The 26,586-nt window shown below is 51.4% G+C and overlaps 1 protein-coding gene across 7 annotated transcripts; it reads left to right on the top strand.

Annotated features, from left to right (window-relative positions):
• Positions 1 to 950: 950 nt before the first annotated feature.
• Positions 951 to 26,586, top strand: Phrf1 (PHD and ring finger domains 1). 7 transcript variants are annotated; one of them, XM_003461286.5, is made up of 18 exons: positions 951 to 1,086; positions 4,540 to 4,655; positions 5,294 to 5,416; positions 8,562 to 8,767; positions 11,796 to 11,879; positions 12,846 to 12,967; positions 16,485 to 16,582; positions 16,854 to 17,029; positions 17,885 to 18,014; positions 19,585 to 19,712; positions 20,763 to 20,944; positions 21,130 to 21,246; positions 21,590 to 21,744; positions 22,139 to 24,799; positions 25,024 to 25,178; positions 25,286 to 25,543; positions 25,775 to 25,903; positions 26,256 to 26,586. In XM_003461286.5, the coding sequence occupies exons 2-18, from the start codon at positions 4,562 to 4,564 to the stop codon at positions 26,397 to 26,399; spliced, it is 4,962 nt and encodes a 1,653-aa protein (XP_003461334.1). In that variant the 5' UTR covers positions 951 to 1,086; positions 4,540 to 4,561; the 3' UTR covers positions 26,400 to 26,586. The 7 variants fall into 7 exon arrangements, with proteins under 7 accessions (XP_003461334.1, XP_004999588.1, XP_013006024.1 ...); XM_004999531.4 differs by having other exon boundaries at positions 21,127 to 21,246; XM_013150570.3 differs by having other exon boundaries at positions 5,201 to 5,416; positions 20,766 to 20,944; positions 21,127 to 21,246.

The raw sequence follows: 26,586 nt of genomic DNA, 5'->3' as shown, positions 1-26,586 counted from the left end.
ATAGCTCAGCGGCACAGTGCCTGCTTGGCAAGCGCCAAGTCGTGAGTTTGATTACCGGTACCAAAAAAAAAAAAAAAAAAATGCTTCAGAGACAGGGTCTTGCTATACGTTTAGGCTGGCCTCGAACTAGGGAAGATCCTCCTGTATACTGGGATTACAGGCGTCCAACACCATTCCTAGCCCACACTATTGAAATTCTATTCTACTTATTTTGGGTACTGGGAATTGAACTCAAGACTTCACAGTTGCCAGGCCTCTAAAAATACTTTTAAAGACAAAGTCCAATGTAGATCAAGAGGGCCTTAAACTTAATATATGTCTGACTGGTCTGGAACTTGCGTTGATCTTTCTCCCTCACCTCCCGAGTGCAAGTGCTGTGATTACAGGAAGCTGACGCCTCTACGGAGTTCATAGTATTGTTTCTCTATCGCTGCGCTAGGCAGAAAGGATTGGGACTCGGGCTCGTTCTCTGCCGCACCCCACCCCTCAAGGGTCTGCACACAATGTCCATCGTGGCTCTATGCAGGCTCCTTGTAGGAAACGCTGAAACAAAGCTGCCCGCCGGGAAAACAGATGGGCACACCCTACAAGAATAGCCGTCGTGGAATGTGCTCGCTGACCTGGAAAGCTTGGAGTTGGCGCGACAAGAGGGTGGGGCGGGCTGGCCGACCCGCAGGAGCAGAGCTTCTCAGGCTGTTCCCGTTTGCTCTAGGCAGTAGGCGGGTTTAGGACTGCACCACCTGCTCGGGCGGGGGTGCATGTTGGGTCGGCACAATGGCGAAGAGTTAGCAGAAATTCTTCCGAAACATTGGTCTCCCTGGGCAGAAGTCCTGCATTTTCCAGTGTTTTCAAGGTGTAAAGTAGGTTTCTCAACTCCGGCCTTGGATTCCTCCCCGCCGTGGTCGCGGTGGTTTGCGCCAACGGGCGGGGCCTAGGGCCCCGGAAACCAGTCCGAGCACTTCCGGGTTGGGGAGCGCGAGGCAAGGCGACTGTGGCGGCCGCGGTGGGGGCCGTAGGGCCTTGTCGCAGTGTCGCTCGGGCGGCGGCTGGAGCACCCGACGCTTCCAGGGGGCAAGAAGTTCCCGGGTACGTAGGGGGCACGGGTCCCCAACGCTGCGGTCTTCGAACTGCCTGTGGGCTCCTCGCGCTTTGTCTGGCTGTATGGCGGGTGCGGCCTCCGCTGCGCGAAAACCGAGGCGGGCCTCGAGCCTCGTTTCTCGTCCCAGCTCCTGGTCCCCGCTTCTGGCCGCTACCCCTGCAGACACCGGAGCTGGGGGAGCGGCGCAGCTTTCCTGTCTCGAGCGTGGCATCCGCGCGGCGCTCGGAACGGAGGGCGCGTCAGTGTCCCGGACGACATCGGCGCCAGAGAAGTCGAGAAGCTCTCCTGGGCCGCCGGGCGGCTGGAGTGGGAAATCCTCCCCCGTCCTCTGTTGTCCTCTCCAGGGAGGCCGTGCCATAGCGTCACTATGAAATCTGCGTTTTTGCAGCACAGAACACTCAACTGTCCGGTGAACCACGATGTGGCTAGGCCAGGTTTCATGCCGAGGCGGACCCCGCTGTGTGACGACTAAACACCCACACCTTTCAGTGCCCCGCTTTTCCCAGTGGAGAAGGTGTAGCTTTCTCAGCAGCACTGTGCCTTGGTGTCAGGACCAGGAGAGTAGGGACGTTGGTGAACCATGGTGTTGACTTCATGTCTTTTACAATTGTGAGGTCTAACGATCTTGTGGGGCAGGGGAAGAATGGAGAAGCTGAACTCTGTTGCAGGCTTGTTCTGTGCTTTGAGGGCTACCCATGCTCTCTGATCTCACATTCAGCTGCTACACCCCTGCGGCTCTTGAGTTTCCTTGCAAGAGCATTGATTGCCCTGAATTTGTTGGGATGTTTGTTTCGTTTTTTTTTTTTTTTTTTTTTTTTGCTTTTTAAGACAGGATCTTTTTTTTTTTTTTTTTGTCTTTTTCCTTTTTATCGGTACGGGGGATCGAACTCACGACTCCCTGCTTGCAAGGCAGGCGCTTATGCCACTGAGCTAAATCCCCAGCCCCTTTAAGACAGGATCTTATCATGTAGTTCACACTGGCCCTGAATTCTCTACGTGGCCCACACCGGCCTCAAACACAGCAACCCTCCTAGTTCAGTCTCCTGAATGTTGGGATTGCAGGTGTACACTATGCTTAACTTCCCCAGAATTTGAAGAGTCACATAGTGTTTCTGGTTTTCTTTCTTTTCCTTAATTTCTGAAAATCTGGAGGCTGAGCAGGTGAGCTGTGACCACCTACCCCCTCACACCCCCACCTCACCTCTGGTTTACACTGCCCAAAGCAGCCAGCAGCAGGAAGGGCAGGGTGCTGCTGCAAGAATGGCGGCCTGGCTGGGATATGCCCAAGCTGTGGCTACTGTTGGGACCAGGAAGTTCTAGACTGAGGGTCCTGGGGAGTTAAAGGAGGCAGGGACTGCCAGGTTGTGGTCTCATTTCTGCTGCTGCCCTGAAAGTACCTCTGGCAATTGGCTAGTTTCTTGCTCCTCTCTGGCCAGTTGCTGCTGTGGTTGTGTTGTGTGATGTTTCTGGGAGGGAAGTGGTTCAGTCTAGCTGTCGTTTTTGTGGGGCCTTTACCTGCAGTGTACAGGTAGACAGGGTCCTTGGGATTTAACCCAGGGGCAAACCTCAGCTGACATCTGCACTGAGTGCATTCCCTCCATGATCCTCCTTGGCATCTTCTGAAAGTGGCCCTCTATCACAGTTCATCTGTCAAGCCAGGGGAGAAGCCATATTTTGTATGTGAAATATATCCTCATGGTTAGGATTTGTTCTTGGGTATCAGACCCCAAAACAGTTTTGCTGTTATCCACTAGTGTATCCACTAGCAGTTATGTTTTTTTGGTTCTTGGTGGATTCCTGTGTATCTGCAGATTGCCCCTCCTTGTGCTGCACAAGTCACTAAAGGGTAGGCCCTGGGAAACAGAAACCCCCTAATGACATTGTGGTCAGTTTTGGAGTGGGTCACAGTTCTGGCTAGAGAGTACAGCTTCTTTTATCAGAGATGTGGCTATGTCGGGGACTCATTTCATCTCTGTGTGCCCAACAAGAAAGATGTACCTTTCTGGATGGGCCATGGCACTATCTCCGTACTTCATGCCAGAGCTCATGTTTCTCAGCAGGGGTCTGTGGCTGGGACTCATTCCTAAGTGTGTTCAATAAGCAGCCAAGTATAAGCTCTTCACTGAGGGAATTCATGACATTATTATAATCTTAGAGCAGCAGACAGAGGAAAAGTTAGTGATAGGGCAAAAGTACTTCTCGGTTTATTATTTCTGGGTAGTAGCAGTGTCCTGCCTTTGGCAGTTTTCTCAAGTTAAGGTACCCTCAGTATTCAGAAGACATCAGCCAGAATCTGGGGGATCTGAAGTGCCTTGTCCCCTGGGGTGAGGCCATCCTGTCTTCAAGTTGGCCCTGCCCCTGTCAGAGAAGGGTAGTTTTGGGAGGTTGCCTAAACAGATTCCTGGATGAGTTCCTCCAAAGAGGTGCTTCCCCCACAGGCTATCTGAAAAGGAGGTGGCAGCACCAAGTCTATGGCCCTTGTGTAGATGAATCGGGGTCAGATGGAACAGCATTTTGAGGCCACTGATGCAGATGGTCCATGTTGTCCTTAGAGTGGCCCACAGAGAGGCTCAGTAGGGTTCCCTGTGAACAAGCCAAGAGAAGCCAGCCCTTCTGTCCTCCAGCGTGGGCATCATGGGGCTCTGCAGGCATGTGATGGACGGCCCTCAGCTGGGCCTCACACGCTTTTGAGTGGTCAACTTCACCAAGAGTGACATGCCCAGGGGCAGGTTAGGCTCTTTAGTCTTAAGTTGAGAAACACTTCTCTGCCTCAGCAAAGGATGAATTCTTTTGGTTTTGAGACAAGATCTCACTATATAGTTCAAACTGATCTTTATTTTATTTTACTTTTGGGGGGGGGGACCAGGAATCGATCACATTTGTCATCAAACTGATCTTGAACTCACTATATAGTCCAGCCTGGCTTCAAACTCATTGCAATTCTCCTGCCTCAGCTCCCAAGTTTTAGGATGACAGGTGTGTACCACCATGCTGTCAGGATGAGTTTTTTTGTTTTTTTGGTTTTTTGTCTTTGAGATAGGGTCTTACTATGTAGCTCATCCTGGCCTTGGGCTCACTTTGTAGCCCAGGCTGATCTCAAACTCATAACAATCCTCCTGCCTCAGCCTCCCAAGTGCTGGAATTACAGGAGTGTGCCACCATACCCAGCAGGCTGGGTTCTTTTTGTTTGTTTCTGCAGTGTATTCCTCAGAAGCCTTGCACAAAAGCATCACTAGTTGTCAGGAGCTGGAGTCTGACTTTTTGTGTGGATGTCTTCTCCTCTAATGACTGGCATTTCACTGTGTATGTTGTCTCATAGCTTGAACCCTCCTGTGCAGAACTGTTCGAGGCATCAAAGAGGTGATGTGGGACTGATTATTCTTTCAGGGGGTTTGCAGTTTTGTGCTGTTTTGGAATTACCTGGCTCTGTTCTCTTTCAGGGCTGAATTCTAATGTGCAGCAATGGATAATGACAACCTCGATGAGTTTGTGGCCCAAAGCCCAGGGCCAGATGGATGTTCCCGAGTTGTTCCTGCAGACCTGGCCAGCAGTTCTGGTGAGCTACCCAGTGCTGGGAGAGGCCCCTGGAGGAGCAAGATCACCTTGTGTTTTCTGCAGACCATTGGCCACCCTTGAGAGATAGTCTACATGTCAATTTTCAGTTTTCAGTGTTTTTAAAAATTTGTTCTTTGGTTTTATTTATTTAATCTTTTTGAAACAGGGTCTTGTTATGCGATTCAGGCTGGCCTTGAGCACACTTTGTAGCCCAGGCTGGTCTCAAGCTTGCAACGATCCTCCTACCTCAGCCTCCCGAGTGCTGAGATTATAGGAGTGTGCCACCACATCCGACTGCTTTTTAGTTTTAACTTATAGAAGTATAGTGGATTCATTCCTTTTGTCTTTTTGTTTATTTTTATTTGAAATGAGGTCTTGCTGTGTTGTCTCTACTGGCCTTACAATCCCGAATTCAAGCAATCTTGCCCTCTCTGTCTCCCAGGAAGCCGAGTCCCTAGGTACCTGCCACTCTGCATAGCTTTTTGTCACTATTTTTAGTGCTGATGACACAAATGCAGATTTAAAGCCACCCCCTTTTCCCTTTAGCCCCTCTCCACCCTGGGGAGTGGGTAACCCCCAGCAGGAGCCTTAGCTGTGATACTATTCCTGAGGCCTATGCGTTTATCACTGGTGGTTTAGAAGAGAGCAGCGATGGTCAAAGTGGAGACTCTGAGGAAGACACAGGCAGTGAGCATGGAGAGGAGACAGAGGAAGAGGACGAGGAGAGGTCATCTGAGGAGGAAGACCCAGAAGTCAGATCTGGTAAGGTTTCTGGACTAGCGTGTGGCTGTGTTGGTTGTTCACAGCTGCCTGACTATGATGTGAGGAGAGCTCTCTGCATGCTGGCCATGTCCTGGCTGCTGTCTTCTATCATGACTATGCTAAAACAGTGACTCATTTGATATAGTTCCATAGGTCTCTCTGCCAGTAGGAGTAGAAAAATGGTGTTCCTGGAGAAAGTGACCAGCTTTAAATTTCTGGTGTGATAAAGAGAGGTCTCTGCCAATCCCTAACCTGTCCCTGTGGCACCCAGGTGCTGTCCTCTTCAGGTGCTGGGCAGGCAGTCTGCCAATGATTGTGTAGCCAGGGATAGCTGGCCAGGTCACAGAGCACATTGGCAGGCCCATCTGTGGCTTGGTCTCTGCTTGCTCTAGAACTGAGAGAATGGCAAGCACTGTTTGGCTTTATTAGGAAACTCCCAGCTTTTACTCTGGTTGAGGTTTGTGCCTATAAACTCCTAGGGAGGAGTGCTTCTCTTGCTCACTGGGGTGCTTTCTCTCTATTCATGGCCATCCTAAGCTGCAAGGTCCTCAGGCAGTTTCCCCTGACCTGGCCCTACAGCAGCTACCTTCCTGTCTAGGTCAGCTTCCACTAACATCCTCTGATGTGGTCCTTGGGCCAGGAAATTGTGCTCCAGAACACATCCTGTGGCCTGTGGATGTCACTGTTAGAGTGTCCCAGACTGTGCTCATAGAGCACATACCATGAACTGGTATGAGCTGACAGCCACTGCTACTTGTAAGGTTTAGATTTGAGTCTGTCCTGGGTTCAGGGTCACTGATGGGGCTCCTTGCTTGTCCCAGCATTGTCCTGTTGTGCAGGTCTTGGCACGTGTGCTGGTGTTGCCAGGGCTAAGGTCAAAGGTGAGGGGTGCTGTCAGATCACTCCCTCTGTCCATTCTCAGGTTTTGAGGCCTGTTGGATGCCAACTCTGAGGGCTGGAGTCAAGGTGGGGCCCACTCAGCCAGGATCCTCCTGTCTTAGAGCTCGTTTATTGTGGAATAGTAGTCAGGATACATGATGAGATGTCAGGGGCCTCAGGCATCAGCAGGGAAGGGCTCAGGGCTCCAGGCTCTGGAGGTAAGGGGAAACTTCCAGAAAAAGGGATATTTAGGCCTAAAGAACCGGTGATGACCAGTGTCAGGGTTGCATGTTCTTGAGGGACAGGTGGCACAGAGTCTCAGCCATGTGCAAGAAAAAGAGAGTGGAAAAGCACTGGGAGGTCTCTGCGTTGCACTTGGTTCCTTCAGTGTCAGTGCCTTGGCAGCTAGTTGGGACATAGCCAGCATAGGAGAGGAGTTTCTCTGCTGCCCTGGTGTTTCCTCCCAGAAGCCATGTGCTTTGCTGTGTTCCCAGCTTGAGTAGGTTTCTCAGCTGTCTTCCTGAGCACTCTCACTTTTCCCACCATGTCTCCATCCCTGGGCAGCAGGAGGTACTACCCTGTGTTGTGCTTTGTGCCCAGAACTGTGCTCTTTCAGAGTGGTCACTGTGCATGACCTGCTCTTTGAGGGGATTTTTGTCCTTGGCTGCTGCAGGCTGCTGTACTGGGGTCAGACCAAGTCCTGCCTCCCTAGGGTTGGGCCTCACTTGTCCAGGTGGTACAGGGGTCCTGCTTAGACCTTGTCTTCACCTGTCACTTCTTCTGTGCTCAGGGTCCTTTGTCCTTCCAGGTACTGAACAGGTTTCTCTGCCTATGGCACTGCATGGAGTGGAAGTGAACTGGGGTGCTGGTCTGCCTTCCAGTTGCCATGGGAAGAGTCAGGTCACTGGTGTCTTCTGTGCTTTGCAGGCCCTTTCTTTTTTTTTTTTTTTCCTACCCCTCACCACCTGCATGCCCTTTCTTAGCCAACAGGAAAATGCAGTGAGTTGCCATTTGGCTACCTCCCTGGCATGTCCAGGGCTTTGTGGATTCGTCTTACGAATTTTACCTTGCTGTGTAACAAGTCACCCCAAACCTAATAGTGTGAAACACCACATTTACCACTCTGGTGTTTCAGGAATGGAGCCTAAGGACAGGTCAGCTGTGTCTTGCTCAGCTCTCTCCAGGTGGCTCCAAGGTGTTGGTTGTACTTCTTTTGAGCCAAATCCTCATCTGGAGTTCTACCTGTTCAGAGTCCTTAGCTGAAGGACTGGAGCCCCTGTTTTCCAGCCAGCATTGGTAGGGCCGCCCTCTGCTGTAGTTGGCTGTCTGTCCTGGCAGGGCGTGTCTTTCTGATTTCTTTCCCTGTATGCTGCTGAGAAAAAAAATCCCCTCTGATGCTACTTTGAAAAAAATCACCTGGTGGGATTGGGTGGCAGGGATAACTCATTGCCCTTTATAGGTAGCAGCAGGCCTTGGAGAAGGTCATCCAGCACTACCACTGCATCTCCCACAGCGTGGAGTCCAGGAAAATCCTGCTTCCTTGGTCCACAAGATTAGGTCCTTTATATCTGTGTTCAGTGTGCAGGAGTAACGGATGATGAATGCGTGTGCTAAGGCTATGTCCACTGAAAAAATCTCACTCTTCTGCTGGCCAGGCCCCAGCCAAACTGTTCAGAAATTGCCCATATCACCATAATATGTTTTTTTTTTTTTTTTTTTTAAGATGACCTGAAAATAGAAGGGAGGTTATTATTAAATAAGAATATATGTAGGGAGAGATAAGGGGGTAGAAGGATGGATGGATCAAAACATGCTGTAGGCATGTATGAAAATCCCAATATTTATAAAATTAAGAAGTAGTAATAAACATGTATTAAAAAAGAAATTAACCATATGTGTTGTAGCTGGTAGCCCCATTAGGAATTGTATCCCACAGGGGAAAGGATGCCCAAGAAGGAGGTGTCATCCGTAGCAGATGAGTGGTTGTCATAAAGAAGTGTTAGAGGTCCCTGTGGCTGTGCAGGGGCTGCCGTCCTGAGGGGCACACTCCAAGGATAACAGTGCTGGGCCCTGGGGTCTCCTTACCCCAGAGGCTGCTATTGAGGAGGCTTCAGCTAAGGGCAGAGCCCTCAGGACATGGCCTTATTGGTGGCCTGTGAAGTAGGTCCTGCAAGGAGTTGAGATTGAAAAGAGGCCTGCTCATGGCTAGTGCTCCTTTTCACACAGCCAATCCTGTCTTGCACTAAGGCTGTACCACTTTCTCCAGGTTCTGAAGATTCTGAAGATGAAGTAGAAACTTCAGAGGCAGCTGAGGATTCTCAGGGGAAGCTGGAAGCCAATGGTACACTCAATTCTGATGAAGATGCAGAGAGTTGCCCGATTTGTCTCAATGTGTTCAGAGACCAGGCTGTGGGCACACCAGAGACCTGTGCCCACTACTTCTGCCTGGACTGCATCGTCGAGTGGTCCAGGGTGAGTTGGCCTGTTCCCAGTCACTGGAATCTGGCTTTTTGCCCCAGAAACCAAGACAGGGTTGACGTCTGACACTGCATTAGTGAGGTTCCCTGGGGTGACGAGACTGGACAAGGGACACCTGAATGACAGGGGAGTGTCACAAGGTTATGTGTGCTGCATCTGAGGGCAGGAGCTGTCTGACACCACACCCTTATAGACACTTAGGACTGTAGGTGCAGCTCAGCTAGCAACAAAGAGACAAACATGGGCATTGTAGACTCACAGAGAGCCTTTGGAAGACTGGCTTCTCTCACACGTGAAACTCCTGTGAAAGCTTTCTAACAATTAGAGTAATGCATGGAAGTTAGTGAGGACTCTACCTTCCCACTCTCATGTCACCTCTCTTAAGTGCAGCACAATCTGGAACAAGATCTTCCCCAGCAGGGTCAGCAGCCATGCCTCTGACATGATCCTCCTCTGATCCGTGTCTGCAGGTAGCTCAGGAATGTCTGTGGAGTTTGTTTGAAGCAGAATATAGACTTTGTTCATGGCTCCATGTCATCACATATGTCAAATGTGGCTCACTAGCTGTCATTTGAGTATCTCTATCTCTGGACTGCCTGTCCTGTTCATGGTGGGCCAGCCCTGATTAGATCCATCTTCATTTAAATTGAAGAATGAGAAGTCATGTTTTGGTCTGGGGATGTAGCTCAGTGGCACAGGCACCTTCCTGGCAAGCGTGAGTTTGTGAGTTTAGTACCAAAAAAAAAAAAAAAAAGAAAAGAAAAGAAAAAATTGTGTTTTGCCAGGCATGGTGGTAAAAGCCTGTAATCCTAGTATGAGGGAAACTGAGGGAGGAGGATTGCTGCAAGTTTGAGGCCAGCTTGAGCTACATAGTAAGTTCAAGTCTACCTTGAGCTGCATGATGAGATCCTGTTACCAAAAAAAAAATGGCATACTGGCCAGCCTATGCCACGAGTCCCAGTTTCCTTTTGTAGTTTGGACTTCTCTAGTTCCTGAGGGTGGGGATTGTCCCTTTTTGGGCACCAAATACAGGAGCCAGCCTGCAAGCTTGTATCTGACTGAGGGACAAGGATGAAAAAGAGACAGACTAAGGTTAAAATGTCTCCGTTGACAAAGAGCCCCGGGTGACAGGCATACCCTACTTTTATTTACCAGACATGGGTACAAGCAATTAGAGTAACACACAGTTCATCTGCCTCAGCCCAGCCATGGTACATGTCCAGGTAAACAACAAGGTCTCCACTGTGCTAACTTTTTCCTAGAACCTGCAAGCGTGGCACGCTTATACCTTGCTTTCCCCTTAGTGCTCATGGAGGTGACTGATTAGGTTTTAATCTTACTATCTGGTCTTCTATATTTCCTATTTGATAAGTATTAGATAATAGGAGAAAAAAGATATAAGGATTAGGTAGGAGAAGGCATTTCCAGGTAATGTTAGTCAGTAAAAGAAAGTATTGAACTGCTCTTAACAAAATTGCTGAGCACAAGATATAGTAAAGATTAAAAATTGGACTTAAATCATAGAAAGACGCATAGAACATTTAAAGAAGTTTTCTGCAACAGTTACATACTGAGATGTGCAAAGGCCCTTGGCTGGAAGGGAAGCATACACTAATAATGGCTCTCTGTGGGGGCTGCCTCACAGCACTTGACAGACTGGAATTCTGGTAGGAGTGTGAAAAAACAAGGGCTTCAGAACAGGGAAAAGTTGCTTTTTGGGTCCTGAGATCTATAGAACTATAGCAACCCAACTGGAATTGGTTCAGAATGGGAGCCAGACCTGGGGAGTGCATAGGGTTTCTGCAGGAGACTGGGACATGTTGGGCACGTGCCCCTGTGCTGGGCGGCTCTGCTGCCATGGAGGGTGGGGCTGACAACCAGGGCACTGGGCTTGCACCACGCACACACCTGAGGAATGTAGACTGGAGTAAAAGGGAGGCTCTGGCACTCCTAGAGGGTAGGGGGGTTCCTGAAAAGGTCAGCAGTTAGAGGTGAGTATAAGGGGCTTAACAGCATGGTCATGGGCAAACTGGCCTGCTAGTAGACACTGCAGCACACCCACTCCAGTGGCTGAGAAGACAAGGTAGAGCTCCAGACTCAGACTTGTAGGGAGCACAGCAGGACAACATCCAGGTTCATCTGCTCCTGGCATTTACCACATCGAAAGATGCTCCCATTTATGTGGGCCCTGGGTCTGGACCACCTGTTCAGTGCTTGCTGTGACTCCATCTGTCAGAAACTTGGGACATAGAAACTTGGGACAAGAATGGGAAGGGAGATCAGGGTGCCAGCTCAGTGGTGTGAATGTGCATCAGAACCACTAGGATGTACAGCTAAGTATAAGCGTGCTGTTTTGCATATGTCTTGAGTAAAAGCTATGAGAAGAGAAAAATATTTGTTAGCAAGGGTCTGATCAGCATCCATGCTGTGAAAACAAATATCAAAGACCCCCCAAATAGCACTGTATCTTGGGAAAGCTGAAGTTTTTTTGTTTTTGTTTTTTGGGGGGGTTTTTTGTAGTTCTTTTGAGACAGATTCTTGCTACGCAATTCTGGCTGACCTTGAACTCATTGTGTACTCAGACTGGACTCAAATATATAGTGATTCTCCTACCTCAGCCTCCTGAGTGCTGGGATTACAAGCATGCACCACCACACCTGACATATAGCCAAGGTTCATAGGGATAAGCACAAACTGTCCCAGCTAAAATGCCAGCCCTATCCCTTTCTGCTCCTTCCCTGCCTACATCCCATGTACAAAGTTCTAATTGTGAATGGACCTGCACACAGCCTGCCTTACTCTCTTCCTTGGTTACTGCCACAGCCCATGGGGCAGTGTTTGTGTTTCTGTCACTGCTTTGTCCTTAGCATGTAACACCGGGCTAGGCACAGAGACACTTAGTGGTGTAAAAGGAACTTTTGATATCTAAGTGAATTTTTTATTTTGAAGAAGTTACTGTTAGTGAAAGTGTTCTCTCTAATTTTTCTGACACAGGATCTTGATATAATTTTGTTTCTTACAGAATGCAAATTCCTGTCCCGTTGATCGAATAATATTTAAATGTATTTGTATTCGAGCTCAGTTTGGTGGTAAAATCTTAAAAAAGGTAAGTGTAGATGCTGCTCCCTTGTGTCCTTGTTTATGGCAAGAGTGTGCTTTTGCAAGTTGATTTGCTCTTCCTGAAATGAGTGGGTGGTGATTGGGTGCTTTTGGAAATGGATTCGTGCCCTTTGTGCCTGTGAGTCTGGAGCTGAGGCTGGAACTGCTTGTCTGGGCTGTGGGCTTGAGTGGGAACAGTAGCCAGGATGTTGGGGCTTCCTGAGCCTCCACTGCCATACTCTCAAGGACATGTTGACAGCGCCAACTAGCACTTCTGGTACCTGGGCTCTCTGCAGTAGACCTCTGAAACTAGTGCTGTTGGAGATGATGTAGAATCCAGTGGACCCAGGTATAGGACTGTCTCCACTAGGAGCAAAGCCTGTTTGCAAGCTGCACTGCACGGCTAAGGGAATAAAGGCTGCTCTGAGAGCCTGGTGGGGAGATGGGCATGGCATGGGTCCCCTCTTGAGAGCAGATGGGTCATAGACCTTGCACACTCTGTCAACTGAAGAGGGTGTGCTCTACATGCTCGGCTATCAGCTCTTGATGGAATTACACACCAGTACATCATTTTGAATATTTGCCTAGTTGTTATTTGTTGCTGAGCTGTGTGTGCAGTGCTAGGGGTAGAGCCCAGGGCCTTCTGCAGGGTAGGTGGATGTCCACTGCTGCACTGTGCTCCTGCCCAGCCTCTGAGCTCTGATGTATGCTGCTTAACTCTGCCCCTGTTCTCCACTCTATGCCTGTCTCCCTCCACATCTCTTCATCTCTCTGTTCAGCTTGCTCTCTGTTTACCTGTACAGGGCTGGGGAGAATGTAAAGGATTGTGTGCATATCCTGTTAGGATTCCACCCCGTGCAGCCTGGGTGGATTGTAGGCCAGTAAATGGTTCTGGGTTAGCTGTACACTGCTACTAGCTAGTCCCTGGGGTTCGAGCGTGTGTCTGGAGTGTGACCAGCAGTTCCATCTTCAGATGCCAGTAGAGAACACCAGAGCCTGTGAGGAGGAAGAGGAGGAAGACCCTACCTTCTGTGAGGTGTGTGGCAGGAGTGACCGTGAGGACCGGCTCCTACTCTGCGATGGCTGTGATGCTGGGTAAGGTTGGTGTGGCCTGTCCAAGGGGCATAGGATGGGGCTGCCAGGGTTCCCCCAGTCTGGCTTGGCTTTTTGTGTTGGGCACTGAGCTTGCCTGTCTCAATAGCTGTATTGAGACCTGTAGATAGTAGTCACCACAGGATGTCTGTGCTCCTGCTGTCTCTATCGCTACCTTTTCCCAAAACTGCTCTGAGGCTGTTCACATAGATGACAACAAGATGGGCTATGGCCCTCCTGCAAGAGAGGCCCAGCAGGGGCTGGAGATTTAGCTCAGCGGCATAAGTGCCTGCCCTGCAAGTAGTTCGATCCCTGGTACCGATAAAAAGAAAAAGACCAAAAAAAAAAAGAGAGAGAGAGAGGCCCTACAGGAAGGGTTCCATGGCCGCACTGTCCTGGCCACCTCCGTCCCTTAGGTTTCTGACCCCTACATGATCCCAGGCTGCTTCCAGATGCTCTGCATGGAGCTAGGACTCAGGGGGGTCAGGCTCCTGCTCTGTGCTAGCAGGACTGTGGCCCAGGGCCTGCCGGTGTCCCTGTTGGTCTTTGGGGTTTCACTAGATTTCCTGCCTCCTGCTGCAGCTTGGAGCATTGATTTGAAAAGTTTTTCTGTGTGGCAGTATGGTGAGAGGGTAATGGGGCTGTGCCCAGAGGGTATTGAAGGTATGTGGAGGCCACAGGTCTGGGGTGCTCTTGGGCTGAGCTGGGACTCTCAGGGAGCTCCCCAGCGTTGTACACACACACACACACGCACGCACGCACGCACGCACGCACGCACGCACCACTCTTTGCTCTTGGGCCGAGCTGGGACTCTCAGGGAGCTCCCCAGCGTTGTACACACACACACACACACACACACACACACACACACACACACGCACGCACGCACCACTCTTCATACTTCCCTACACTTGTCTACTCTTGTTCCACTTGCGTACCCAGCCATGTGTACAGAGTTGCCTAGCCTCCCACTGGGTGGGGTTCACTGTACAATGCTTACTCATCTCTGTGGGCCTCCTGGGGCTGTGGGCACTAGGCCTCTGCAGCGTCCCCCCACCCTACACCATCTTGTCTCTCCCTGCTCACTGGGCTTAGCTGGAAGCCACATGTGGTCGCAGTTTGTTGGATGCCTCAAGCCATAGATGTTTACCTCTTCAGGATTCCTATGTGTGTTCACTGTAGATTGCTCGTTTTGCTATGTAGGGTTGTTTTGTTTTGTTTTGTTTTGTTTTGTTTTGTTTCATTATATGAGGTTGCCTCAGAGTGGATCTTCCTGCCTCAGCCTTTCGGGTTGCTGGCATTACAGGCACACCCAACCACACCCATCCTTTTTTTATTTTGAGAAGGGGTCTTGCTGTGTCACCCAGGCTGCCTTGAACTCCTGGGTTCAAATAATCCTGCCTCAGCTTCAAGACCAACAGTGACCACAGGCCACTGCAGCTGGCTCTGGCATGTACTGATTTTGTTGATGAGTGTTTGGAAGGAACAAGTACTATCTAAGAGGTCCTCAGAAACTTAGTCTAGGGCACACATTGGTACACCATTTAGTGACTTGATTGCTGATTGCTGGTGTGAGTATTAAGTAGAAAGCTCAAAAAGCAAATTAGCAGAGATGGAGGCTGTGGTAGGGGCTTAGCGCTCAGAGCTCTGTTCACACCTGAGATAACTCTTCCTGCTATTGTGGCTCCCCAAGTCGTTTACTTATTTAATCTAGTAACCTCTCCGTCTCTGTCATCTTTGTCTTCATCTTCATCTTCGTCTCCTTCATCTCTCCTCCTCTATCTTCTTCTTTTCCTTCTCCTCGACCTTTTTCCTTTTCTTCCTCTTCCTCTTCCTTCCCCTCCTCTTCTCCCGCTCCCTCCTCCTTTCTGCTGCTTCTGTTGCTGCTTCTTTGATGTGTGATAGTGAGTACTGAGCTCCAGAAGCACTGTGTTATATCTCTACACATTTTTATGTAAGATAAGGTCTCAGAATTGCCCAGGCTGAACAGTGTTTGATCCTTCTGCCCAGGTCTCCTGAGCAACTGGGATCACAGGTGTGTACTACATGCCAGCTCCAGTAAACTTCTAGAATTGTCTCTAGAGAGTTTTACAACTTTATTAAAACTTTGTATTATAAGGTTCATTTGTAAATTGTGTTTTTTCAATTGAATTGATTTTATGTACTCCAGTTATTCAGTAATAAAAGAACTCAAGTGCATAAAATTCCTGATGGATCTAAAACATTCAAACTAATTACCAGACATGGTGGCACACACCTATAATCCCAGCATTCTGGAAGCAGAGGCATAAGAATCACTATGAGTTTAAAGCCAGCCTGGGCTACAAAGTGAGTTCTAGGCTAGCCTGAACTATGCAGTGAGACGTTGTCTCAAAAAAAAAGGAAAAAAAAAAATTAACACAGTATTCTTACATTTGTACTTAATGGCATACTGTAATCATTTGCAGTTAGCTAAATTTTCTTATAATTAAGACTTTCAATTCAGAAGACTAAAATTTGTCCACTGTTCAAGCAGAGTCGGAAAACTAAGATGCCCTGATGTCTCATGAAATAAAGTGCAGATGGTCTCTGGTTTGTAAGATTGCAGCCCAAGTTAAAAGTGTGTGAGCTGGACATAGTGGCACATGCCTGTAATCTCAACACTTTGGAGCCTGAGGCAGAAGGATCATTGTTAGTTTGAGATGAGCACAGGCTACATAATGAGTTCTGGGCCAGCCTTGAACTACATAGTGAGACCTTGTCTCAAAAAACAGAAAAAGAAAAAAAAATTTTTTTTAAAGCATGTGTTTCAGACTGGCTTTGTAAAAGGGTCCACCAGCCCTGGCTCTGGATACTGTCACCCTGGGGAAAGACTTTCACGTGGGAAATTTAGGGTTCTGACTCCAGATGTAGGAATCCTCCCCTCAGGTCTGGTCCTGTAGTCCACAGCAAGTCTGCTGTGCCTACAAGGTGTTGGCAGACCCTCAAGTGAGGGTTCAGTTGTCACCTACACTGAATGAGCAGCTGGCTGTCCGCCACTCCCACATTCCCTCTAGGGAATTCAGTTACTTTGCTGGAGTAGCAGCCAGAACTGAGGGAAACATCTATGTTTACCACAAGGAGAGGCTATGGGAGGCATTGGGAGGATGGGTGCCTCTGTGCCCGGTCTGGATACTACTCCTCCAACCCCTACACACTCACTCAGCTATCCAGAAACCCCAAGTCCCTTGCATAGGCTGGATTAATTGAGGCACAGGAAGCATGTAGAAATGAGGCTGGACAGAAGGGACATCCCAGTGGCAACAGAGTCCGAAGTGTCCTACAAGGCCCAGCGGAGAAGGTCAGAGCCTTTGGGGACGGAGTTCTGCACTGGCATCTGTGGATGGCAACCAAAGCATGTACCCCTCGTGTCCTAGGTGGCACAGTTAGTCCCTCACAGGCACGGTGCAGACCCATGCACGCATAGATGCTGTCTCTCACTTGTCTACTTTCGAGGCTGTGGGCTGGGGCTGGTACAGACACCATACCCTCTTTATTGCAGGTACCACATGGAGTGTTTGGATCCCCCGCTCCAGGAGGTGCCTGTGGATGAGTGGTTCTGTCCAGAATGTGCTACACCAGGCACTGGCCCTGCCACTGGTAATGCCCATCTGTCTCGTCCCGCAGGTGGGGTCCTGGAGGAGGCTAAGAGGCAGGGCCTGGGGTGGGGGGCCCTCTGGGGCTCATTTATGCTCTCATATGGGAGCTGGGGAGACTCAGCATTGCTGAGCTGTGGTGGGGTCATGGATCTTGGGGCACTAATCTGTAAGGCCTGGAGAAGCAGTTCTGGGGCAAAGCCCATATCATGTCACCTGGCCTGGTGTGCCTGGCGGCCGCAGGGTAAACCATAATATGTGTATCTCTTTGTAAGATGTGGCTCCTGTGAGTGAGGAGGAGGTCTCCCTGCTCCTGGCCGATGCAGTGCCCACCACCAGCAGGCTGCGGCCCCACACAGGCCGGATCCGGGCCATCGCCAGAACAAGGCAAAGTGAGAGAGTCAGGGCAACAGTGAACCGGAACCGGATCTCCACAGCCCAGAGGGTCCAGGTGGGTGGCATTACTTGGATTGGTCTCCAGTCTAGAGCTGAATAGAAGGGTACAGTGAGCATGTCATGGTATAAGACCTGTGTGTAGCCAGCCCTGGAGGGACTGGGACCTTACTGTGGGCCAGCATAGCTTCAGAATAACTGGAGCCCTAGTCAAGGTATGTGGGAGACGGGTTGACTTTGGGGGTCCCCACCCTGCATATATATATATATATACCACCCACATACTTCCACCCTTGGGTGGAAGTATGGCCCACACTGGTGCTTCGTTGCAAGTGTGCTAAGTATCCCTCTGCATTTGCACTCCTGGGCCTCTGTGTTGGCTGCTGTCTGTTGGCTCTACTGGGTAGGGTGGCTGCACCTTTTTAGGGGAGGTGTCTGTCTGTGTCTACACAGTGCAAGAGCAGCTGAGTTGCATGTGGGTTGGGAAGACAGGCCCTGCCCCACAGCCTTGCCCCATTGGTGCCTGTACAACACCCTGCTTGTTGAGAGCCACTCTGGCTCCTTTCTGCTTCCCTGGTGTCTGCCAGGTATGGGTAGCTGTCAAGTTGATTCTCCTCTGCTGTCCACTCACTTCCTCAGTTCTACCTGGCTCCCATTGGTCTCCTTCCTGCCCCTAGGCTGAGGTCCACCCACCAACTCAGTTTGCCATTCACTTCTCAGAAACCCAGTTGGAAGTCACTGTCCTCATGGCCCTGCTGGCCCTGGGCTCTGCAGAGGAGCCAAAGAGGTGGCTTCTGTTGATCTTGATGGACTCTGTTTAGGGCTCCATGCATGGTTCTGCGCAGGGTTTCTGCTATGGAAACATGGTCACCTGTTCTGCATCTGCTGACCCTTCCTGCCCCTTCCTGTGCAGCATGTGCCGAGGTACCTGATGTCCTCCCTGTTAGATGAGACAATTGAGGCAGTGGCAACTGGTCTGAGCACGGCCGTGTACCAGCGCCCCCTGGCACCTTGGATCCCCACCAGACGGAAAAGAAAGACAGGTAGGAGCAGGCACTGTACCCCTGCTGGAACTCTACCCTAGAGTTCAGAGCCATGGTCACCTCTGCTGCTTTCTGGCAGCCTAATTTTCTCAACCAAAATTATAGTTGGTCTTCATACTCATGGGTTCCCCATCTGTTGCTTCACTCAACCACAAATTGAGAACATTGGGATGAAGTTGGATCTGTGTTTAATGTAGGTAGACTTTTCTTGTCACTGTTCTCAAAGCAGCACTGTAACAGCATTTATGCAGCCTTTATGCTGTGTCACGTGTTAGAAGCACACAGAAGATGTAAGTATGATACATGCAAGGGCACTGTGTCTTTTTTTTTTTTTTTTTAATCCATACTGGGGATCGAACTCATGACCGCCTGCTATGCCCCTGAGCTAAATCCCCAGCCCAAGGGCACTGTTTCATACAAGGGCCTAGAAGACCTGGAGGTCTTAGTATCCTGAGGGGTGTCCTGGAACCCCCACCCCACAGCTAGGCAACTGATCTGGCAGAGAGGCGGACAGCCTGATGTCGTTATTGTCACTACCCATCAGTGTAGAGACTGTTGCTGACATCGCAGTGTCTGAAGGTGTCTGGTATGTTTGGAGTCACCTGTCTGGTTGGTGTATATGTTGCTAAGGAAGAGTCTAGCAGACACATGTGCCAGTCTGTGGACCCTGGGTCTGCTGATAGGCCCCTGGGTTGTTTTCTGTCGTAGCTCAGCTGTAAAGCTGTCTTGAGCAACAAGTGGGGGATTTGAGTGCCAGGTGAACATACATTTAATCGGAGAACAGACCAGGTATCTTCCAGGTCCTGCTACCATTTCCTGTGGGTATTAGCAACATATGAGTGGCCTGGTCATTCCAGGCTCCTGCCAATCCTCAGGTGCTTGGAATTTTGTTTCTGCTATTCCTGTGAACATGGGGATCAGGTAGTCTTTTTCATCCTGCTCTGCTGTTGCCACAAAGCCCAGGGGCCGTGTTTTTTTCCTCCCTTTAAAAAGGGCATGCTGGGCCAGGTGTGGTACACACGTGTAATTCCAGCAATTAGAAAGTTGAAGCATGAGGATCACCAAGTGAGTTTCAGGCCAACCTAGACCACATAGTAAGACCTTGCTTCAGAAACAATGACTTTTTAAAAAATACTCTTTTTTTGGTACTGGGGATTGAACTCACAACCTCATGCTTGCCAGACCGGTGCTTATGCCACTGAGCTAAATCCTTGGCCCTTAAAAATATTTTTGCCAGGCATCATGGCACACACCTGAAGTTCCCGATACTTTGAGAGCTGAGGCAGAAAGATCACAAGTTTGAGGTCAGTCTGCACAACTTGCAAAATCGCCCCAAAGTTCTTAAAAGGCTGGGGTGTACCCCAGCATGTCTACACACAGACACACACACAGACACAGACACACACACGGTTTGGAGTATAGCTCAGTGGTGGAGTAGTGTGGAGGCTTAAGCCTGTAATCTCAGCTACAAAAACAAAATACCATCCTTGCGCCCTCCCAGAGGCCCACTGTTCGGGGTGACCTTGCAGGACCAGTAGCCCAGCACACAGCAAAATGCATCCTCTTTTAGGGAGGCGGAAGAAAGTGCCAGGAAAAAAGAAAACCCAGGCCAGGCCATCTGTGAAAAGTAAGAGTGCGGGTACAAGATCCAAGAAACGTCAGCATCGTGTGAAGAAGAGGAAAGGAAAGATGATGAAGGTAGCACCATGGCGGAGGTCTCTGGACCTCACCAGATCCAGTGGGAGGTGGTGGAGGGGTCCCTAAGCCCTCTGGAGCAGATGTGCCCTTGGTATCAGGCCACCCCATGGTAGTCGCTGTTCAGGGTGGGCAATGCCCTGGAAAGGGTTGGGCAGTAGTGGGCTGCCCAGAGGGTCACTATATACAAGCAGCCTGGGCTTCCAGACGGGCAGCAGGTACCATGCCTGCTGGGACAGATGCCTTTGCTAGCCTTGGGAGCCCCTGTTTTGTGTGAATAGCCCTGCCAGAGGCCCTTTTCAGTTCCTCTATCCTCATTCAGAGTTTCAGTCATTCACTACACGTTTGTTGTACCTTCATGTGAACTGGTACCCAATATCTCTGTCCACTTCCTAAGCCGTATGGTTCCTACAGTGTTCATTTATATAAAGGTAGGGCCTAGTTCTGATAGAGTTGGAATGTGTGCTGAGTTTTCCCTGAGCCCAGAGTGTGGGCACTGTGGGCAAGGGCTATGGGGCAGTGCCCAGAACAATCCAGGATGTTCCTGAGCTCTCCCAGTTTCCCTGCTGTTTCTGCCTGTTTCCTGGCCTGCTCTTTCTCTGGTAGATGGAGTCTGGGACCATGTCTGAGCATGTAGGGTGTTATGATGTGGGATTGTGCTACCATGGGAAAGGTCTCCACTAGAGTACCTGGGATCTGGAGGAAGTAGTTATTTTTATTTTAGCAATTTAGGAATAATTTTAGCTGAGATATTTAGGATCCACATCTGTCTGCTCTTCTAGTTCTTGTTAACATAGACCTGTTGTTCATTGGTTGATTTTTTTTTTTTTTTTTTTTTTTTTTTTGGTTTGTTTCTGTGTGGATTTTTACTCAGAATACCACATGACAATTAATACCAACCAAGTACCTACGGAGTCTATAACGTATAGATGTCAGTGAACTATCAATACTGCTCTGGGCCCTGCTCAGTGCATGGTGTCTTTGGCCTGTGCCAGGAATATTAAACTTGGCCTGGCTAATCCACTCTCCTTTCCCTTTGCTGCTTCTGTCCAGAAGGAAGTCACAGCTCGCTCTCGCATCGCTCGGACACTGGGTCTCTGCAGGCCAGCCCAGGGCAGCTGCATGCCATCTATGTGCCGGCCAGCAGACCCCTCACTGGGGCTGATGCGGGCAGATATCGGAGCAGCTGCTCTTTCACTGTTTGGGGATCCCTACGAGCTGGACCCGTTTGACAGGTGACTGCATGGGTTGCACCTGCCAGCTCCTGTTACCCTTGTGGGCTCTGGGCAAGGGTCAGCCTTAGGTTTTGAGTTTGTAAGATAAGAGTAGTGCTTCCTGCCTCGGGTCCTTCTCAGATTCACCCAGGCAGTGCACAGAACTTAGCGGTCACTGTCCCCTTGATGTGCATCTCCTCCAGCAGTGAAGAGCTGTCTGCAGACCCCCCTTCTCCTCTGAGTGCCAAGAGGAGGGCTCTCTCGCGCTCAGCCCTGCAGTCTCACCAGCCTGTGGCCAGGCCCATCTCTGTGGGGCTCTCAAGGTGCGTGACACCAGTCTTGGGGGGCTTTGGCTGGGTCCCTGTTACGGCTCTGAAGACCTCAGGGAGCATAGCTGGTCACCCTGCCAGACTCACCACTTGGCCAAATTATTAGGTGCGACTCCTTTAACAAAACAGCAGAGTAGGTAGAGGTGCTCCCTCTGATTCCTGCTAGCAGTGGAGCCAGTGTCCAAGTGACTTTGCCCAGTATCTGGTGTTTTTCACTGCTGGGTAGGGGACACCCCACCCACCCCACCCCACCCCACCCCCCTGGGAACACAGACCAGGGCTAGGGGCAGCAATGATAGAACTGGAGGTGGCGGTGGCAGTGAGTCTGTGCCCACAGGAGGCATCTCCCTACTGCGGTCCCAGAGCCAGCCATAGAGGCAGCCCCTGTCCCTGACCTGCTGGGCAGCATCCTGTCAAGTCAGAGCCTTCTGATGATGAGCAGTGCTGACATCGTCATCCACCGAGACGGTTCCCTGAGTGCCAAGCAGGCAGGTGAGGGCCCATAAACTTGTACTGTGATCAAGGCTGCACGCGTGAGTGTGGCCAGTGGTGCAACATTGCCAGGCACTGGACACAGGGATACAGGGTTAGATGGTGCCAGCATTTCCAGGGCATCTCACAGACCCTCCTCCTATGGAGCTCACAGCCAGCATGGTCATGGGTGGGGCACATTCCAGCTCAGATAGTGGCTGAAGAGCAGAAGAGAAGAACTCAGCCAGGAAGGGGTCTAGGTCCCTTGGGGAGTGGCATTGGCAGTAGGATCCCAGCTTCATGGGCAGATGGGACAGAGCAAGTGGGTGGCTCAGCCTGTTGAGAACAATCACAAGATCACTGAGCTGCTAAAGTGGTAGGAATGGCTACTTACTGTCTGACCTGTCTTTTTCAGCTCCAGTCTCTCTTCAGAGAAAGCCAGGGGATCTGTCTAGAAGGGAAGAAGCATCCAGGCTTGGAGATAGCCTGAAGCCCAGAGTGCCAGCCTCTGGGAGCCCAGCTGGGAGAATTAGGGGAGACCATCTGCTGGACTCTGGGCTGAGCTGCAGGAGTGGGTCGACTTTGCCCCATGTGTCTGCCTTTATGGAGCCTCCCTTGAAGCAGGACTTGCCACCAGTGCCGGACTCTCAGCAGAGCCTATCAGATGGCAGCGGGTCTGGCTCGAAGCAGAGTGGTGCACTCAGGTGTAATGGCATCAACAGGCTGAGTATGCCTCCTGGGTCTGCCTCAGCTAAGAGTTCCAGTGGCCCCTCTAACTATCTACCTAAAAGGGTAGCCCTAGGACGGACCCTGAAACCAGCTCCTAGCAGAGCTGACATCTCAGAGCTGCCCAGAATACCAAAGCTCCACAGGGATTGTGGTGGCAGCAGATGGGACGCAGCCCCAGCCCATGGGCAGAGTGTCGAGATCCCTAGCACCTGCATCAGCCACCTGACAGGCAGGGAAGGCTCTGGGCAGCCTGGGCGAGGCCGGGCAGAGGGCAAGCCCAGCAGCAGGGGTCCCCAGGAGCCCAGCTCTAACACAGGCAGCTCCCAGCCCTCAGCCCCCAGCTCTCACAGCAGTTTGGTCCCACTGGGGATTTCAAGAGGGAAAAGTGTCGGATCAACCTTTGAGAGTTTTCGTATCAATATCCCGGGGAACACAGCACAGTGCAGCCGGTTGTCCAGCCCGGGCTTCTGTAACACCTTCCGGCCTGTGGACAGCAAGGTACAGAGGAAGGAGAGCCCTTCACCCTTCTTCTCCATCAAGAAGACCAAGCAGCTCAAGAGTGAGATCTATGATCCCTTTGACCCTACGGGCTCGGACTCCAGTCCCCCAAGTAGCAGCCCTGAGCACCTTGGTCCCAGTCTGCTGCCTTCTGAGATTACAAGAACCATCTCCATTCACAGCCCCAAGGCCCCTGCATTTCAGGCTGTGCGCTGTGTCACCTCTTACACAGTGAAAGGCCTCTTCAGGACAGAGCCTGAGTCCCGTGGTGAGACTGCATTCCATACGCACAAACCCCAGGGAGGGGGCGCTGCTGAGGGCACCGCTACCACAGAGAAAGCTGAGCTGGGGAAGGAGGGGCCCACAGAGAGTCAGGACCTGGGTCCCCAGGGACACAGGCCATCCACACTGGACCCCTGGAACGACGAGGACGAAGCATCTCATAGCACTTTCTTCAGCTCTGAGGAGCGGACAGTGACCTGTGTGACTGTCTTGGAGCCAAGTAGCCCTCCTAGTCTGAACACTTCACAACCTACCACCCACAGGATCGTGGAGCTTCGGGCCCCATCCCATTCCCGCTCCCCCTCCAGCTCCAGCTCCCGGGGCAAGAAGAAAGCCAAGAAGAAGAGGGCCAGAGAGCATCGGAGGTCTCGCTCAGGCTCTAGGGCCTCACACTCTGTGTCACCCAGGGCGGGTGAGCACTTCAGGAGGCACTGGGCTAAGGCCAAGGGTTGGAAATCTTCTAGCGACCGAGCCAGCAGCCAGGAGCGAGCAAAGCGGAGGAAGACCAAGGACCGGGGTAAGGACCAGAGATGGAGCGTGTGGGACCGGGAACAGAAGTCTAGGTCACACTCCTGCAGTTCAGGAAGCTCCCCCTGCGAGAGCCATGAAATCAGAAAGAAAAAGAGGCACCAGTCAGGATCTCGGTTTCGGGGTTGGGACTGCTCCACACCCAGCAGCTTGGAGAGGTCCCGACGGCACAAGCACCCTCGGGAAAGGAGCCGTGAGCGGCCAGACAGGAAGGAGAGCACGGCTCAGCCACGAGAGAGGAGGAAGTGGAGCTCCTGCTCACCTAGCTCTGAGCACAGGCCACAGGAAGCCCAGCGGCCAAGTGCCCATGATGAGCAACCCCACTCACCAGAGAAAAAGGGCCCTCTAAAGGAGTCCTCCCCAGGACCCCTTTCCAAGCAGCAGCCTAGGCCAGGAGGAGACCACCCAGGAGGGCCACCAGCCTTGCCAGAGGTATGCATCACACCAAAAGGGATCCAAGCCAAGCAGGCCCTGCCTTCTCCGACTCCTGTACCCATCCCAGTCCCTGAGGTGCCGGCCCAGTGTGCTCCTGAGGACCTAGATTATGGTGATTCTGTAGAAGCTGGCCACATCTTTGAGGACTTTTCAAGTGAAGCCTTCTTCATGCAGCTGGATGACATGAGCTCACCCCCATCCCCAGAGAGCACAGACTCTTCCCCAGAGCGGCCCCTCCTGCCAAACCCTATGTTGTTGCGTCCCAGCCTGCTGCATGACACCACCCTGGCCACCATCCAGAGGGAGGTGTCAGCAATCCACTCCGAAGACATTTTGCAGCCCCTACCCCAGATAGAGGGTCTTCCAGGGCAGCACCCGCCCAAGCAGGATGTGGCAGAGGCAGTTGCCAGGGATCCTGGCTCCCTGGGCATGTTACCCACTGGCTTGGATGGCCCCTCGGTAAATGAGAGGGCTCCTGAGGCAGCCAGGCCTGAAGAAGTAGGGGCACAGGCACCCTTGCTGCGGTCCCGAGCCCTAGTGAAAAGGGTCACCTGGAACCTTCAGGAGGCTGAGGGGAGCAACCTGACCCTGGACAGGGCCCCAAGTGAGTATATGCTTCTAGAGACTGTTTGCTCTTGGGTGTTCCTGTGGGCTGGGGCCAGGAAGCAGCCACCCCAAAGCCCTCACTTCCCCTGGCTCCACTCTTGAGTCCAGCTCCTTGATCTGGGGTTCCTGGGCTGGATGTTTTCTTGGGATTTTCCAGCTAGGAAGCAGCATAATGGCCAGGGCAGGACATAGGGCACTGACCTGCCTGTGTCGGACCCTCAGGGACACCACTTCACAGGCCACAGAGACCCTGGGAAGAAACCTGGGACACACAGGACGGGACCCCCACAGGGGCCAGGCATGCACTGTTCCCTGAGCCACCCTCTTCAGTCCAGACACTCTTGGAGCCTGGGTTCCCCAGCATGGATCCCTCTCAGGTGGGTGCTGGGCTGGATCCAGGGACACCATGACCTTTGGCCCAGCCCTGTGGACTTTGGGAGTGGGGCTGCTTAGGGCTGTACACTCATAGGGTTGTCTTTCCCAGGTTTATAGCCCCAACATGCCTCCTGTCCCGGCTCAGCCCCCTGGCATCCCACCCTATGCCCTGGTCAGCCAGCCATCAGTCCAGTTCCTCCTACAGGGCAGCTTGCCCTTGGTAGGCTGTGGGCCAGCACAGAGCCTGGCCCCAGTGCCCACCATGCTGACCACAGCCTCGGAGCTGGCCAGCCAGACTACCACCAACAACTCAGAAGAGAGGACTACCACTCCCAGGCCAGCTGGAGAAAAGACTAAGAAGGAGGAGGTAAGCGTGCCTGGCCTGTCTCACTTTGATGCCCAAGGTTTTTTTTTTTTTTTTTTTCTTTCTGGCAGTAGTGGGGACCAGACCACTAAGTTACACCTCAGCCCAAGATCTACCTTCCTGAGATAAGTGCAGTGGTAGGAAGTACTGGTATTGCGCTTGGTGACCCTGGGCCTCAGTTCAGGTCTGTCCTAGCTGCCCAACCCTCAGTCACATGTGTGTCCTTGCTCCTAGTACATGAAGAAGCTGCACATGCAGGAGCGGGCAGTGGAGGAGGTGAAGCTGGCTATCAAACCCTTCTACCAGAAACGGGAAGTGACCAAGGAGGAGTATAAGGACATCCTGCGCAAAGCTGTCCAGAAGGTGGGCTGGCGGGGGGGGGGGGCGGAGCTGAGGTCCCGTGCGTGCGTGTGTGTGTGTGTTGTGGAGCTGAGGTCAGGAACAGCTCATGTCCTGCATGGGATAGATCACTGCCTTTTCATTCAGTGGCAATGGTCTCATCTTCCCTGGCTGTAAGGTAATAAAGAATGTGTTTAGGATGGGCGGATCCACACCCAGCCTACAGGAGGAAAGCAAGCCTGGGAGGAGATGGGCTATGAGACAGGTCTCAGGCTTCCTTCTGACGGACACAAATGGGAACCCTCAGCAGGCCATGTGGTGGCAGAGCAAAGGATGGATGGTGTGACCAGGCATCAGGGTGTCCATCTTTCTCCAGATATGTCACAGCAAGAGTGGCGAGATAAATCCTGTGAAGGTGGCCAACCTGGTGAAGGCCTACGTAGACAAGTACAGGCACATGCGCCGGCATCGGAAGGTGGAGACCACTGAGGAGCCACCCACTCCAGGGACGGAGGCCTGAGACATTGCAGTCTTGCCTCCTAGTCCTAGGCACAGAACTGTGGTACCAGCCTCCTACTTGTGGGGTTCCTGTGACAGCATCTACACTAGTCTTGCTAACTTTAAAATTGGACTTTTTTTATATGTATATTACAGATACATGGTTTCCATGGTGTTTTAATTTATCAAAAATGGCTTATCTTTAGAAA

This window comes from Cavia porcellus, unplaced genomic scaffold (assembly GCF_034190915.1).
Source record: "Cavia porcellus strain 051 isolate PalLab524CR breed Dunkin Hartley unplaced genomic scaffold, mCavPor4.1 scaffold_6, whole genome shotgun sequence".
NCBI lineage: Eukaryota > Metazoa > Chordata > Mammalia > Rodentia > Caviidae > Cavia > Cavia porcellus.
This window is presented reverse-complemented; position numbering and strand designations above follow the sequence as displayed.